Genomic DNA, 15,766 nt, shown 5'->3' on the forward strand with positions numbered 1-15,766 from the left:
TATTTTCTTAAAAGAGGGTTTAACGTCAGGAAACTTTATTTTGTAAAGTCTGTATGTGAAATGATGACTTTGATACTGTTCCTAAATCTGAAGTCTAGACTAAGTTCTTAGAACTTATTTTTCAACCTGTTTATTTATTTATTTATTTTTTTAAATTGGAAAATGCTATAAATTTTAATTAGACTGAAAATTTTAATTTCCAAATAATCAATATTTTTAACAAATATTAATATTCACAATATTGATAGAAGGGTGACAAAATAGTGTATACAACAAATATCACAGGAAGTCTAAGCTGCTATGCATTTTAGTAATTAACTTGTATTCTTTTTTTTTTCCCCTTTTCATATTTTTTTTTTTATAAATTTTATTGTTATATTCCCCATACAATTGCAGCCCCCCATTCTGACCCCAATCCCTCCCCTCCCGCCCCCGCCCCCCTAAAAGTGTCTCTGGTTCATAGTTTTTTGTTGATTTTGATTTTCACTTTCTTATAGTTATTCATTTTCCTGGTCCCTTATTTAAGTTTTCTAGATTCCTGCTATGAGTGAGACCATCCGGTATTTTTCTTTTTCTTTTTGGCTTATTTCGCTGAGCATGATCCCTTCCAGCGCCATCCATGTTGCAGCAAATTGCATGTGTTTATCTTTTTTGAATGCTGAGTAATATTCCATGGTATATATGTACCACATCTTCTTGATCCAGTCATCTATTTTTGGGCATTTGGGTTGTTTCCAAAGCTTAGCTATTGTAAACAGTGCTGCTATAAACATAGGGGTGCAGGTGTTCTTTGGAATTGATGTTTCTGTGTCCTTTGGGTAAATACCTAGGAGTGGAATTGCTGGATCATATGGAAGCTCTATGTTTAGTAGGTCCAGAAATCTCCACACAGCTTTCCACAGTGGTTTTTTCAACCTGTTTAAAGCCTTCCAAAGGGCTGTAACTCAGGGATAAAAGTGTGCCTTCTCACCTTACCTCCTCGTGGTTAGCTTGCTTGGGCAGTGGCATTTTTTCATACTAATATATTTTTGCAGACTCATCTTCAAAGAGTAAAGTAGTATTAGTACAAGGCTATAAATGTGGGTATAAAACTAGGATTATAAAAACAACAGTTTTTTTTTTTTATTTTTGTGACTGGGGATGATCTGTCTTTTCTTAGGGAGTATGTTGGCTGTAGGAACCAGTATTTATTTCTAAGATGTACCAGGTTCCATGGCATGTTCTATGGCTTTATTTACCTTTAACTCCCCAAATCCTAGAAATAAGACAGACATGTGATTATCCCCACCTGTTAAAGAAAACAGCAGGCCTAGAAGGCTGGGTGTATCACTCAGTAGTGGTCTTCTTGCTACTTTCCTTTTCTGCCAGCCTCCTGCCTAGGGTAGCTAGCCAGCCCCCCCCCCGCCCCCTTCATTCTCACCTCCCTGTTTTCTATACTCAAAAAGACATCTTCTTCCTTACCACCCTGGGTCCTGCTACCGTCCTGGGCTTCTGAGCAGACACCTGATGCTCATCAGCAACCTGGCTTCTCAACTCCAAGGTCTGTTTCCTACACTACTTCTGAAATCTGAATAGTAAATCTTTCTCCCTGACCATCACGTTCCTATCCTTCTATTTCCTGAGTTCTCAAGACCATCAACTCTTCACATCATACACCAGCTCTGACCTTCATTTCTTTCCTTTTGCCACTAACACACCTTTGCTCCATCACTATGAAATCTGTTCCTTGTAAATAACTCAATTTGCTTGCCCCTTTTTTCATCACAACCTCCCAAGAGTACCCTTTCTTCTACCATAGATCATTTCCTCCTCTCACACTTTGGATCCACCTCATGTCATGTTCCCCTTTGTTCACAGAGGGGACGGGGCCACCTCTCCCTGCATCAACATTGTCTTACTCTATTATTCTCAGCAAATGTGCTGAGCAAACATTTGAAAAATTCTCCCTTGAGCCCTCATGATTCCCCTCTAGTTCCCTCAGTTCTATGCAATCATGTGAAAAAATGTCTGAAAAGAGTTGTCTACACACTAATTCCTTTTCTTCACTTCCCATTTTTCTCTTCGGCTCACTCCCAACGTAGCCGTCCCCATCACTCTTTGTGAACCCGCTCTTTCAGATCGCTGACAACCTCCATGCTGCTGAATCGAACAGAGTTTTCTAATCTTCCTAATCTCTCAACAAACAGCAAATACATTTGGATGGTCCCTCCTTGAGAGTTTCCTCCTTTGATTTCAGTGGCAGCATAATTCCTTGTTTTCCTGTTACCTCTTTCCTTGCTTCCTTCTGTTAGTTCTTTCCGGTCTCGGTCCCCTCTCTTTTTTCCCTGCCCCTTTCCCTGACCCCCGGTTGCTAGAGTTCTTCAGGGCCTGTGCTGGGGCAACCTGTTCTATTCTGTGTATGTTTCTCCCTCAGGTGATTAACATTTCTGGAGCTTTCAATAGTCTTTATTTTCTGATAGCTTCTATGCTGCATCTCCACCTTGGATTTCTCTTCTGAGTGCTGCTCAGACCCACATGCCCTAATGTCTTCACCCAGATGTCTCACAGATATTTCAGACGTAACATGTTTAAAACAAAGCTCTCAATTTTCTTCTTAAGGTTCCTACCTCCTCCCTTTGCCAGTTGTTCCCATCTCAGAAATGACACCGCCACACAAATACGCTGTTGCTTCAGCAGGAAACTATAAATTCCTTCTGATTACTGCTCCCTTCAGTCACCATATGTAATTCAGCAGCAAGTCTATCAAGTCTACCTCTAATAGAATTATAATATACCTGCCTAGCCATGCCTGAGAGTTTCTCTACCTGAGCTGAGAATAATCACTCCCTATTTCAATCTATCCTGCTTGTCTTCTTTATAGCATCAACCCCAATTTATAACTATTTGTTAACTTGTTCATTCCCCCCCCCACTAAAGTAAGCTTGCCCATTTACCAGCTCCTCTGTCCTTGCCTATTTACTGTCGCCTTGCCAGCAGCACATACCTGGTGCTTAATACATATTTGCTGAATGAATGAAACTCTTTCTAGAAGCAATGACAGACCCTAGACGTTGACCTTCATGGAGAATAAAGGCATTTAAACCAAAATGGTGCCTTACAACATCTTGGGGATACCTCAACATGTATTCCAGTAGTCCAAGTACGACCTCTCTCTGCAGGTTCTCTACCTAGAAGACCACAAAGAGGCAACTCTGGAGTCTCTTGGAGTGTGGACTAACTTTGGGGTGGAACCAAATCTCAATCCTGGCATCAGCTGACTCCTCTTGAAATCATTTAAACACTCTAAGTCTGTTTCCTCATCTGTCATTGGAAAGACACCAATTCCGAGGTTAAATGGTATACCACAGTGCCTCACACACATGAAAGCAGTCACAAAGCCCAGGCCAACCCTTCCTGTTCTAAAGTGGAGCACTGGAATTGGTAGCAACAGAAATGAAAATCTGATGTAGAGCGGGTGCTTATTTTTAAACTACCATATGTTACAGCCTTTCTCTTTTAGTAGGGAAGGGCAGGAATCAGCTTGGTCTGACAGGGGAGTACCAAAGAAGAGTGGGAAGAATACTGGGTTTGCAGCTGGCTGACGTGAGTTTGAATTCTGGCTCTCCTGTCACACCTTATGAGAAGTTCCATGATGCATTTCATATCCGTAAGTTTTCTCCCTGTGTGTAAAATGGAAGATTCCTAGCACAGTGACAGTGCTCAGGGACAACTAAGACATGTTCCATAGAATTTAGTCTTATAGATGCAAAAGCTGGGGCAGAGAGTACTTAAGTAATTTGGGCCTGACAGTCATGAGACACTAGAGGTGTCTAGAGGTGGTAAAGACAGACAAGGTGAATTCTCTCAGGTGTAGGAAATCTGAACAAAATGTTCCCATTCTAGATCCTCTACTCTAAGGTGCTACTCCTCTTGAAATCAGACCTTTCAAATTCAGGCTGGTCAAATATAATAGCTCAGATGGCTCAAGGAAAATGAAGAGTTTTGCCAATGTTATCAGAATTGCTAAGCAGCATTTATAAAACTTCTCATTGCTGTTCTCCTGGCTCCTTGCCAAAGCTCCAAGAATGTGAGCAACACGTCCAAACCTAACAGCAGCAGAGATGGCTGGGAGAAAAGGGCCTAACAACAGAAACATAAGTCAATATTTTGTTTTTCTAATTTGTTGCTCTAGTTTAAACTTCCAAAGAACTGCTGGAATGCACTGTTCTGGAAAGGCTCGAGAAAAGGCCCTTTGGGTATGTAGGAGTCAGAACCTAGCTACCTGCAGAATCACCAGATTCTCTCAGAACAGAAAAGCAGGTTTAGCTTACTTTCTCAACCAAGAAATTTTGCTTCAGTTCATTTAACACTTCAAAATTCAAATACATGGTATCGTGAGGATTCAAATAACCAAAATATAGTCTCTGATTCTATTGGTCAAGACCAGATTTACTATCGAGATTGAGACCTGTTCTTGTTACTGAGTTTGTGAAGGGGCTCATTAGCTTTAACGATCAGCCTAGAGTTTAAATAAACAGATGGGTTTGGGGACCCTTTCTCCTCCTCTTCATTGTTAAGACTTGGGGAAACCTGTATTTATTGGTAGTTTGCAAATGTGAGATGGAGAGATGATCTTCTGCATTGTTTATCAAATTTGCCTCCTGAAATCTTTTTTCCTAAAACTACCAAGGAGGAGGCAATGGTGAAGTTTCTGAAGAAAGATGCCAAGTTCTTTGGGATAAAGCCTTTTATTTCCCTAGTAACTGACCTATCAAGGCTTGGATAAGCACCCCATGAAATGATCCTATTGCCTGAGCAGTCTGATTCAAACACCTACTTCCATCCAGCTGTCTCAACCCAGTCCCGGGTCCTGAGTCTTTCCGGCTGGGCATTTTACTGTGAGGTGCTGTGAGGGGAGAAAGACAGAGCTAGGACCAGCCCCTGGGTGCAACAGGAAAGGAACTGGTAACAATGCACAAGAGCTTCCTGAAAGGTGCCATCTGGGTCTGCATGAGGAGCAGCCTGCAACTAGAGCCAGCTCGTGTTTCCATTCCGGATTCCCTCCTTCCCCCAGTCTTTGACAGCACAAAGAAATCCTTAACTATAGCACATACAACAGGGATAAAGAATTTCTAAAGAGGAAGGTCAGAGATGCTGTTCTTAAAAATGAAACTGGGTGGCAGAGAGTAAAATCAGGCTGGGTTTCTGTACAATAGCTATAATAATATATTAGGCACTAAACTTTAATATCAAAGAGAAAATAAGATTCTAGTCTTAAGGACAAAATTCAGCCTCCCAAAATACCCAATTCCACTTCTCCCACAATCTGTTAAGCAACCGTCAGAGTAAACCAGTGCATCAATAAAGCAATGAGAGGGCCTCCTCAGTGGCGCAGCGGTTGAGCGCTCGGTTGCGAAGCTGCCCGAGGTCTCTGCAGCATCGGTTCAATCCCCGGCTGCTCCCCGGCCACCGGAGGAGGGTCCCACATGGCGCGCAGACCTCTCCTGCCGCCCGCTGCTCCCCTCAGCAATGTACCACAGTCCTTCTGCCTGCTCTGCTCCCCGCTCTGGCTCTGGAGAATTCTTTCACCCTCCCACGCTTCTGACTGTACCCAGTGATTGTATAAATAAATAAAGATAAATCTTTAAAAAAAAATAAGAAAGCAATGAGAATGATCACCTCCATTTCATACATCGGGGGTCCAAGGATGTCTTTCAGTGCGTGGAAATCAATCAAAATTGGCATTTCAGGTGGTAGTGACAAGTCAGTAGTGTCATTAAGAGATTCTGGTTTGGCATCTTCTAAGATTTGTTCTCTGCAACCTAAGAGAAAAATATTTATTTAGAAATTCTCAAAAATTTGGTTTGAAAATTTATTAGCAGTAAACATCAGTCTGATAGATTCAAATACAGTTCAGTCACCTTTACTGAGGCATGAAAATTCACTTTGTGATTCTCCAAAACTTATGCAGAAAAATTAGTCTTTCAAGAACCCCTGGAAGGTGTCCGAGCGCACCGCCTTGTTCGCTCACTCTCCCGCGCTTGTCATCTAGCTTTCCCCGCTACCAGGAGAGGTCCGGGAGGCAGCCACTTGCCCTGTCTCTGTAAGCCACAAACCGTATCTTCAGCCATGAACAATGGCTGGCGCTATTCAACTAATGAGCTGTCGAGGTCATATATTAAAGGGTCAAATGCAACAGGCTACCTTCTACAGTTGTCTGCTAGATCGACATAACTACTCACTTTTCCATTCCTTCTTCCTAAGTCTCATCTCGTACCCATTTTCTAATAGGAGAGCTGAACTTAGACATAACAGAACCCATACAAGCAACGCCTCTTTATTGACACAAAGTTCAACTCCAAGTTTATCATTTTCCAATAAAAACAAATGTAATTAGTAGAGCCAGGCAAAGAGAATGTGAAACCTGATTTGAATTTCCACCATAATGGGCTATTTCCTCAACCCACCTAAGAGCCCTGGTTGGCTGAGTCCTTGTCAAAGTATCAACTCATTTTGGCTTGGACCTACATGCAGGGGGAGGGAGCGCCAACTGACCACCAGACCACCTTTCTCTTGGGCTTTGTAATTGCAGTTTGAGTAAAAAACAGTGTTCTTTAAGTCTGTAGCCAGAAACTTAAAATGAGTATAGGTTTAAAAAACATAGGAAGTATTTGGCTCTGTTCATTCCCATTCCTAGTCTTGCTTTTCTTTTAGCTTTGTCACAGTTCTTTTAGTTCTTCTTCTTCTTTTTTTTAAAAGATTTATTTATTTATTTATACAAGCACTGGGTACAGTCAGAAGCGCGGGAAGGTGAGAGAATTCACCAGAGCTAGAGCGGGGAGCAGAGCAGGCAGAAGGACCGAAGTACACCGCTGAGGGGAGCAGCGGGCGGCAGGAGAGGTCTGCGCGCCATGTGGGACCCTCGCCCAGAGACCGGGGATCGAACCGGCGCTGCAGAGGCTGTGGGCAGCTTTGCAATCCAGTACTCAACCGCTGCACCACCCGGGAGGCCCTTAGTTCTATACTATCTCATGAAATGTTTTAAAATAGCTTTTATCTTTTCTATAGATACCTTTAGATATGACTATGTATATATCAACATAGAACATATACATTCGCCTAACAATGCATACCTAGATATATTTTAGTTTTTCTAGGATACTTTCATTCCAATACCTCTTTAAAAGAATTTTTCACAAACTCCTTTCCTTTAAAAAATGGTTGCTGAATATATTCAATAATGCTAGACTCTAATTTTAGACTCTATAGGTAATTGGAGACATCCTGAGGTGTCCCTGAGTTATCCACGTGTATGGCAGCTTTGCTGTGACCTTCAGGGTGAAGGGTTTGACTAGTTTACTCTCCTGCTGGGTCCTGCTGGGCTCCTTTTCAAGACTGAATCAGAGCGACATAGGAGAAAAAGCAGACAACAGCTCATATTTTCTGCCACTTGCTGGCTACTTGACCCAATGCAAAAAGCCCTGAACCTCTCACTACCTAGCTCTGCAGGAGCCTTGTGATAGAGAATTCCTTGTGAACGGCACGGTGCTGGACCTTTGTGTATCTTCTATTCTGGAATTACATATATTCTCATCGTCATCTCTCTGCAATGTCACTTCAATCTTTCAAAATTTGGATCAACCAGATTCTAGGAAGCCTTCCTTGATCTAACTTCTCAAGGCATGCACTTATCTGTTTCACAGAATCTAGCAACTTATTGAGTCACTCAGCAGTTTGTAGAAATGGGAGGTTTTCTGCTGCTGTTGTTCACAGTGCATCTTATCTAAGCAATATCAGCGACCAAGGAGGGAAGGAAAGGTACTCAAATGACCAGGTTAGCTACTGGCTACGAGTAGCTCTCAGAGCAGAACGGAAAGTGTGACTGCTTAATTAAAATTAGTGCCCAGAAGGAAAAGCAGTACCCGGCTAATGTTACCATACCCTAAAGATGAAGGAAACTCTCTGAAACTTCAGTCTATACACAGAGAAGGATGTGAGGAGTTTCTCTAGCCTGTATGTTTTGTGACGGGCTTTTCTGAGATCTAATTACTGTTGCCAGCCTGGATTTCACTACCACAGGAGGAAGTAAGGCTACAAGGGGAAAGCTAATCTACAATTATGTAAACCAACGCTTTAGGCCACTGAATCCCCGTTCAAGTGGAGTAGTGAATGGAATGCTTTGAGCACTGAAGCAGTAGAGTCAGAAGGGTGATTTCTAATGCAGTGAGGTGTGATAATATAGAAGATGGCAACTTACTCTAGGCTTTGGGTACAGCAGCTGTGTTATGAACAATTCAATAGACTTAGAACTACTCTGCTCTTCAAAATGTCCCATCATTAGAACACAGGCCTAAAGAATTAAAGCTTCAGTCAAGGCAATGGTATCAGGTACTCAGGAAAGACAGGCCAGCACTGATTTTAAGAACTGACCACTGGATGTCGGTAATGCAAAGTGAGAGTCAGGAAATACTAAATTTTCATAGAATACATACTTTGATTTCTCATTAAACTAGCAGCAAGCAAAATACACTTTTGCAAAGACGCCATTCAAAGAATGAAGCCCAGCTGATAGCTAAACCTTCTAAATCCCTTTATTTTTTAGAGATTCATTTATTTATGCATACAAGAGGTGGGTTGTAGGTCAGAGATGGGAGGGATGAGAGGATTCACCAGAGATAGTGTGGGGAGCAGAACAGGTGGATCTACTGATATACACTGCCGAGAGGAGCAGCAGGTGAGACAGGAGAGGTCTGCTGCGCCATATGGGTTAGTTCCCTTGGCCAGGGATTAAACTCATGCTGCAGTGGTTGTGGATAGCTTCATAGTGCTGAGACTTGAGCCACCAGGGAGGCCCCATGTACAACTTTTGAAAAGAGATCAAAACCAAGAAAAGATAGAGACAATGTCCCTAGAATTTATTGCTGGTTTGGCCCAGGTCATAACATTCAAGCAAGATAGACTTAAGGTAAGAAAATCTCCAATAAAGCTCAACCTCTTAACATAATGACCCCTGTCCCTCAAGTCCTCACTGGGGCTCGACAGTTTCTTTTCCCCACACCCTTTTCTTGGGCCAAATCACTGGATAGGAGTTGCAAATATATTTTGCTATTTTTGTATGATGCTTTTTCATTTTCTTTATAGTGTCTTGATGCACAAAAGTTTTTTAATTTTGATTAAGTCCAAATGATCTAATTTTTCTCCTGCTGCCTGTGCTTTTGGCATCATATCCATGAAATCTAATGTCATGAAGATTTCCTCCAATATTTTATTCTAAGAGTTTCATAATTCTAACTCTTAAATTTAGGTCACTGGCCAACTTTTAGTTAATTTGTATACAGTCTAAGGTAAAGGTCCATCTTCATTCTTTTACAGGTGGATAATCCAGTTTTCCCAGCAACACGTGTTAAAGACTTTGCCCACTGAACAGTTTCAGCATCCTGACCATGTATGTGAACCACAGACCACCTCAAGTACTCTATCTTTGTAGAAAGTCAGGAGGTGGGAGTCCTCCATTATTTCCTTTTCAAGACTGTTTTAGCTATATGGGGTCCACTGCAATTCCATATGAATTTGAAGATTAATTTTTTCATTTCTCCAAAAAAAGACTGCTGAAGTTTTAGAAGAGATCTGAACCTGTAAACTGTACTGAGTTCATAGATCTTAACACTGTGAAGTTTTCTTATCTGTGAACATAGGAGACGTTTCCAAATACTTAGGTCTTTTAAATATCCAGCAGTGTTTTGTCGTTTCAACCTACAAGTTTTTCACCTTCTTGGTGAGATATAGTTTCATGTGTTTAACTCTTTTAGATGCAACTGTAAATATAAGTTGTTTCTTAATTTATTTTTTGGACTGGTCATTTCCTTAATCTCTTTAAGGCTCCATTTCCTCATCTGAGAGAAACAGTACCTAAACAGTGGAGAGAGACTACACAGGAATAATGACAGCACAGAGCAGTCACTGAATTTGGACTTGGAGCAGTCTGCCAATGTTAGAATCTTGATTCTGACATTTACTAGTTCTCAGTCCTGGGAACATTGTTTAACCTTCTGTGCCTTACTTTACTCATCTATAAAATGGCCCTAACAAGACCTATCTTACAGGACCACTAGAAGATTAAATAAGGAAACACATGTAAAATGCTGAGAATATTCTCATCCCCAGCAGGAACTTTATAAACGACAATTATCGTTCCTGCCTGAATGATCACAATTGCCTACTAATTTGGTTTCTCTACATAATTTTCCACTGTCTTATTTGCTACTTACAAATGAATCTTTCTAAAGCACTGCTCTAATTATATCATTTCTAGATTTAAACACCTTTACTAGTTTTCACCATAGATTAAGCAAATTGCTAACTTCTATGAGTTGTATTCAAGACCTACCACAATATAATTCTAAATTACCATTCGAGTCATAGTTCCCATTATTCTGGAATGCATTTTAGACTGAAGGAGAACTACTATAAGACCATAACTCAACTAACATTTATGGAGCACAATCTTGAGTAAGACACTGGACCCAGATTCTCACTCATAAAACAAAAGTCAGACTAGATGAGCACTCCTCTCCCCATCAAATGCATCATAAAGCTTCATCAAAGACAGATATTCAATTATGGCCTGGGAACTAAAATAACTTTGGATTATTTAATTCTTAAATATTAGTATCTATGAACAAATGACAAATCACAACAATCATTACTTTGCTATGCTAAAAAATTATTCAAATTTTAGTGCAGATTCTATCAAGTAAACAAATTTAGAATCAGTAAAACCAAAATTATTATTGAATGATTAAATTTTTTCCTTGAAAGTTGAATCCCATAACACTTGGGCTTCTGAATTTTTGAAATAGAACAAATGAAAATTGCAGATTAGTTACTGAACTGGATTTGCATGCAAGGTGTAGGGGGTGTGTTACTAGGAGTATTAATGGGAACCAGTGAAGGGGAATACTGTTTACACCCAACTCTCCAGCGTACATGGGTATGTATATGTGGATCCAGACACCATTAAGGCATGAAGAGAAGGTCTGTATGGCTGCAGTATGAAAACAACTAAGCTTTTAAAAACTGAGCCTGCTTTAAAAAGAGAGATGAGATGCTGAGATTATAAATGGCTTTGCTATTTTTAACCAGATAGTATTAGTATGTGCCTCAAAGCTAAACGGGCCACAGATACAATGCATCTGAGAGTCTTTCTTTCCTTGGGAAGGTAGAAAGGGGAAAAAAGTATCCTAAAAACAAATCAGAAAAACTAGAATATTTCTAACTATATAATTTGTGCTGTCAGTTTCAGGTTAATCTTTTGCAGAAAACCACGCTCCAAGCCAGCGTAAGTATGCTAAATGCAACTGAGACTCAAGTTACTGACCAGGGTTGCCAAAGCATTTGTGCCTGCATATTTTCAATCTGATTTTTTAGAGGAACTAAAGGAGAAGTCTGTAGATCAAATACCCAGAAAAACCATGTTAAGCAATAACATTTTTAAAATCCTTTCTGCCAATATTTTCTTATGCTGGGGGCAATATCAGGTACAACCTCTTCACATTACCAACTACATTTCTTTCATGTTTACCCACTAATCATTTCGACATAACTACTGAGATGTAGATGAAAACTGTGGTTGTGAAACACTTCTCAATTTTAGTAGTTGCTACCTACTCATAAAGTATCTGAATAATATTTTTCCATCTATTTATCCATTCAAATTAATTCTGAGATGTAAACATATGACCATATATTAGTAAATTGTCTTAATTCACTAAAAGCAATTTTAAAAAGCCACAATACCTCTGATAAACTAAATAAAGCTGCAGCGATCCGTTCAGTGCCTCCACCATACTTTGTAAACCAGCATTTGCTCCACATCTAAAAATTACTTGTTTATATATCTATTTCCCCCAGAAGTCTACATGTTAGCGAGGAGTTCTCTTTCATCTGCTTCCCAGAATGCAATCTAGAGCCTGGAATTCAGTCAACATTAGCTGACTCACTAGTCAAGTGAATCAGTGTTACAGAAGGGCCCAAGAGAGGATTCAACTGTACCAGACAAGGGAGCTTGCACCTCTGTCTCCCAGAGGGTTTTCTGCATGAATAAATTTCATTTCCTGTCTGAAAAATTCAAAAGATAACTATGGAGAATTTTTAGAAATTAAAATGTAGAGCTCATTTGTAATATTAAAAATACAAACAAACCATGAATGCTATTTTAATATCCTGTAACTTTAAAGGCTGGTTTTGAGAGAATAACAATGATACCCATAGGTAACTATAGCTTACGGTATGATTCATTAAATGGAACAATGACCCTTCTGGGTTTAAAACAATAGAAGTTTAATTTTTGACAATACTTGATTTTCCTGTCCCCAAATAGTGTTTAAATAACAAACACTTGACTCCTATCATTTGTAAGTACGGCTTTTCCCTACAGTTAAATAAATCCTTAAAGCAGGCCAATACTGATGAAGAAACAATCAGTACATTAATGTAAATGTCAGAAAAGAACATTTAGTCTATCTTCATGATCCAGGCAATGTATGCCGATATGGCATTTTTATCTCAACGTTAGACTACCACTGCATTCTAGATGTTTGGACAACATGCTGCCTAACACCCTTACAAAAGCAAAGGATTTAGCATAGAAAGTCATAATCTCTAGACTTAATTTTTTTATATTCTTGGTTTGCAAAATCCAATTAGCTATAACAGAACTCTATAACCCCCAAAGCTTTAGAACCAGAAAGCCAGGTGCCTTGGAACTAAAATTCTCCTCAACAGTTAACCTCAGTTCTTTTGACTAATACAAAGGAAAGATAAGCATGAACAGATGAATCAATAGTTTAAGTCCCCAAAATGCAAAACTGAATTCAAATTTCCAGCTGTATCTGTAAAACCTGTTTAGAAATCAGCTCAAGTCTGACAGATATTCAATAGCACAAACTTAAATGTTGGCTTAGAAAAATCTTTCTAATAATGAAGTACTTAGCTTAATTTAGTAAGCTCTATAAGAAAAAGCAGAAATTTTCAAAGCTGTATTGCTTTGACATTATTTAAAGATTAGGAATATGTAGGCCACCTTAATTTAGCCCCCATAATAAAAGTAGAACTGTTACTTGTCACACTGTGTTCAAAGATCATTTACAAGTAGATGCAGGCATTTCTTCAGAAACTAAAAACCTGACTTCTGATTGTTATCGGAATCCAAAATAAATAGCCTAAGCCCCTGGCCTGTGGTTTTTTTTTTTGGTTCAGAGGCAGGCATGTATACGTACACACATACACACACAAACACACACCCCTTTTCTGTTCTAATTATAGCCAGAAAGGAAGATAACAGAATAGGTCTAAATGTTTGAGGACATTTATATGTAATTGCAACCAAGTAATAGGAAACTACTCAATTATCTTTGCTTTATTCAAAACAGTTAACAAAGTTTTTAATGTCCAAAAACAAACTAAACAAGAACAGCAACAAAATTCACATCAAAAACAAGAAGATGTGGTACATATATACCATGGAATATTACTCAGCATTCAAAAAATATAAACACATGCAATTTGCTGCAACATGGATGGCGCTGGAAGGGATCATGCTCAGCGAAATAAGCCAAAAAGAAAAAGAAAAATACCGGATGGTCTCACTCATAGCAGGAATCTAGAAAACTTAAATAAGGGACCAGGAAAATGAATAACTATAAGAAAGTGAAAATCAAAATCAACAAAAAACTATGAACCAGAGACACTTTTAGGGGGGCGGGGGCGGGAGGGGAGGGATTGGGGTCAGAATGGGGGGCTGCAATTGTATGGGGAATATAACAATAAAATTTATAAAAAAAAAATAAATAAAAGCTGAAAAAAAAAAAAACTGATATAGAAGGTTGTTTAAATTGTTGCCAAAGAATCATCCATTTACTTGCAGTTCTTATTTGTCATTTTCTTCCCTGTAGGCTCACCCACTGGAGTAACAGAGTCACTCTTAACTGTTTCTGCAGCACAGAGATTTCACTCTTTATTAACACCCCAGCCACAGGTTTTCTTTAGAATTCTAAACTTTCAACACTCAGAAGTGTAGTAAAGTAGAAATGTGTAAATTCTTCTTTAAAACAAAATATTTTTTGTCATCAAAAAGGTTGGGTGTGCGATGCTAACATATCAATATTAACTCTAAATGTAAATGGACTAAACTCTTCAATAAAAAGACATAGAGTTGCAGCCTGGATTAAGAAACAAAACCCAACCTTTTGCTGTCTCCAGGGAACACATTTAGCTACAAAAGATAAAAATAGACTCAAAGTTAAAGGATGGAAAACAATCCTACAAGCAAATGGACCAAAAAAGAAAGCAGGAACAGCTATACTTATATCAGATAAAACAGATTTCAAACTCAAAAAAATAAAAAGAGACCAATGGTCTCTACATTATGATCAAGGGGACAATACTTCAAGAAGAAATAACACTCATTAACATATACTCACCAAACGAAGGAGCACCAAAATATATCAGACAACTGTTGTCCTCTCTGAAAACAGACATCAGAGAAAACACATACGTAGTGGGAGACTTCAACACACCACTATCAACAATGGATAGATCAACAAGACAAAAAATAAGTAAAGAAACTAAAGCTCTAAATAAGGACCTAGAGCATTTGGGCTTAACAGACATCTATAGAACACTAAACCCCCCAAAAAACGGAGTACACATTTTTCTCAAGCGCACACGGATCATTCTCCAGGATTGATCACATACTAGGGCACAAGACAAACATCAACAGATACACCAAGATTGAAATCATACCAACCATCTTTTCTGACCATGAAGGCATCAAACTAGAAATAAACCATAAAAAGAAGGCAAGGAACTTTCCTACCTCATGCAGATTAAAAACCACACTACTGGAAGACCTCTGGACTAATGAGGAGATCAAAGAAGAAATCAAAAAATTCTTTGAATTGAATGACAAGGAGGACACCAATATCCTAAATGTATGGGATGCAGCAAAAGCAGTAATAAGAGGAAAATATATAGCAATAGAAGCTCACATCAAGAAACAAGAAAGAACTCAAAGAAACAACCTAATCTCTAAGCTCAAAGATCTAGAAAAAGAACAAAAAAACCCCAAAACCAGTAGAAGAAAAGAAATAATAAAAACCAAAGCAGAAATACATGAAATCGAAACTAAAAAAACAATCCAAAAGATCAATGAAACCAAGAGCTGGTTCTTCGAAAAAATCAATAAAATAGACAAACCCCTAGCCAGGCTCACAAAGGAAAAAAGGGAGAAAGCACAAATAAACAGGATCATAAATGAAAGAGGAGAAATCACAACGGACACAGCAGAAATCAAAAGAATAATCAGTAACTACTATGAACAGTTATATGGAAACAAGTTCAATAATCTAGAGGAGATGGACAAATTCCTACAACTCTACAATCACCCAAAGCTAGATAAAGAAGAAATAGAACACCTAAACAGACCAATTACAAGCAGCGAAATTGAAATGGTAATCAAAAACCTTCCCAAAAACAAAAGCCCAGGACCTGATGGATTTACAAATGAATTCTACCAAACATTCAGAGATGAATTAGTGCCTATCCTTCACAAACTCTTCCAAAAAATTGAGAAGGAAGGGACAATACCAAACACATTCTATGAAGCCAACATTACACTAATACCAAAACCGAACAAGGACAATACAAAAAAAGAAAACTACAGGCCAATCTCCCTAATGAACACTGATGCAAAAATCCTCAATAAAATTTTAGCTATCAGAATCCAACA

At 39.0% G+C, this 15,766-nt stretch overlaps 1 protein-coding gene across 2 annotated transcripts in view; it reads right to left on the minus strand.

Moving 5' to 3' along the window:
* LONP2 (lon peptidase 2, peroxisomal) overlaps positions 1–15,766 on the minus strand; it is a gene marked incomplete at both ends in the record, with an annotated part of 80,825 nt that overhangs the window by 9,726 nt on the left and 55,333 nt on the right. For both annotated transcript variants that reach the window (XM_084257657.1, XM_084257656.1), the window contains one exon: positions 5,659–5,801. In XM_084257657.1, the coding sequence (XP_084113783.1) occupies positions 5,659–5,801 (143 nt within the window). The remainder of the gene's footprint in view (positions 1–5,658; positions 5,802–15,766) is intronic.

The sequence above is a fragment of the Talpa europaea genome, assembly GCF_964194135.1.
Source record: "Talpa europaea genome assembly, chromosome: 16".
NCBI lineage: Eukaryota > Metazoa > Chordata > Mammalia > Eulipotyphla > Talpidae > Talpa > Talpa europaea.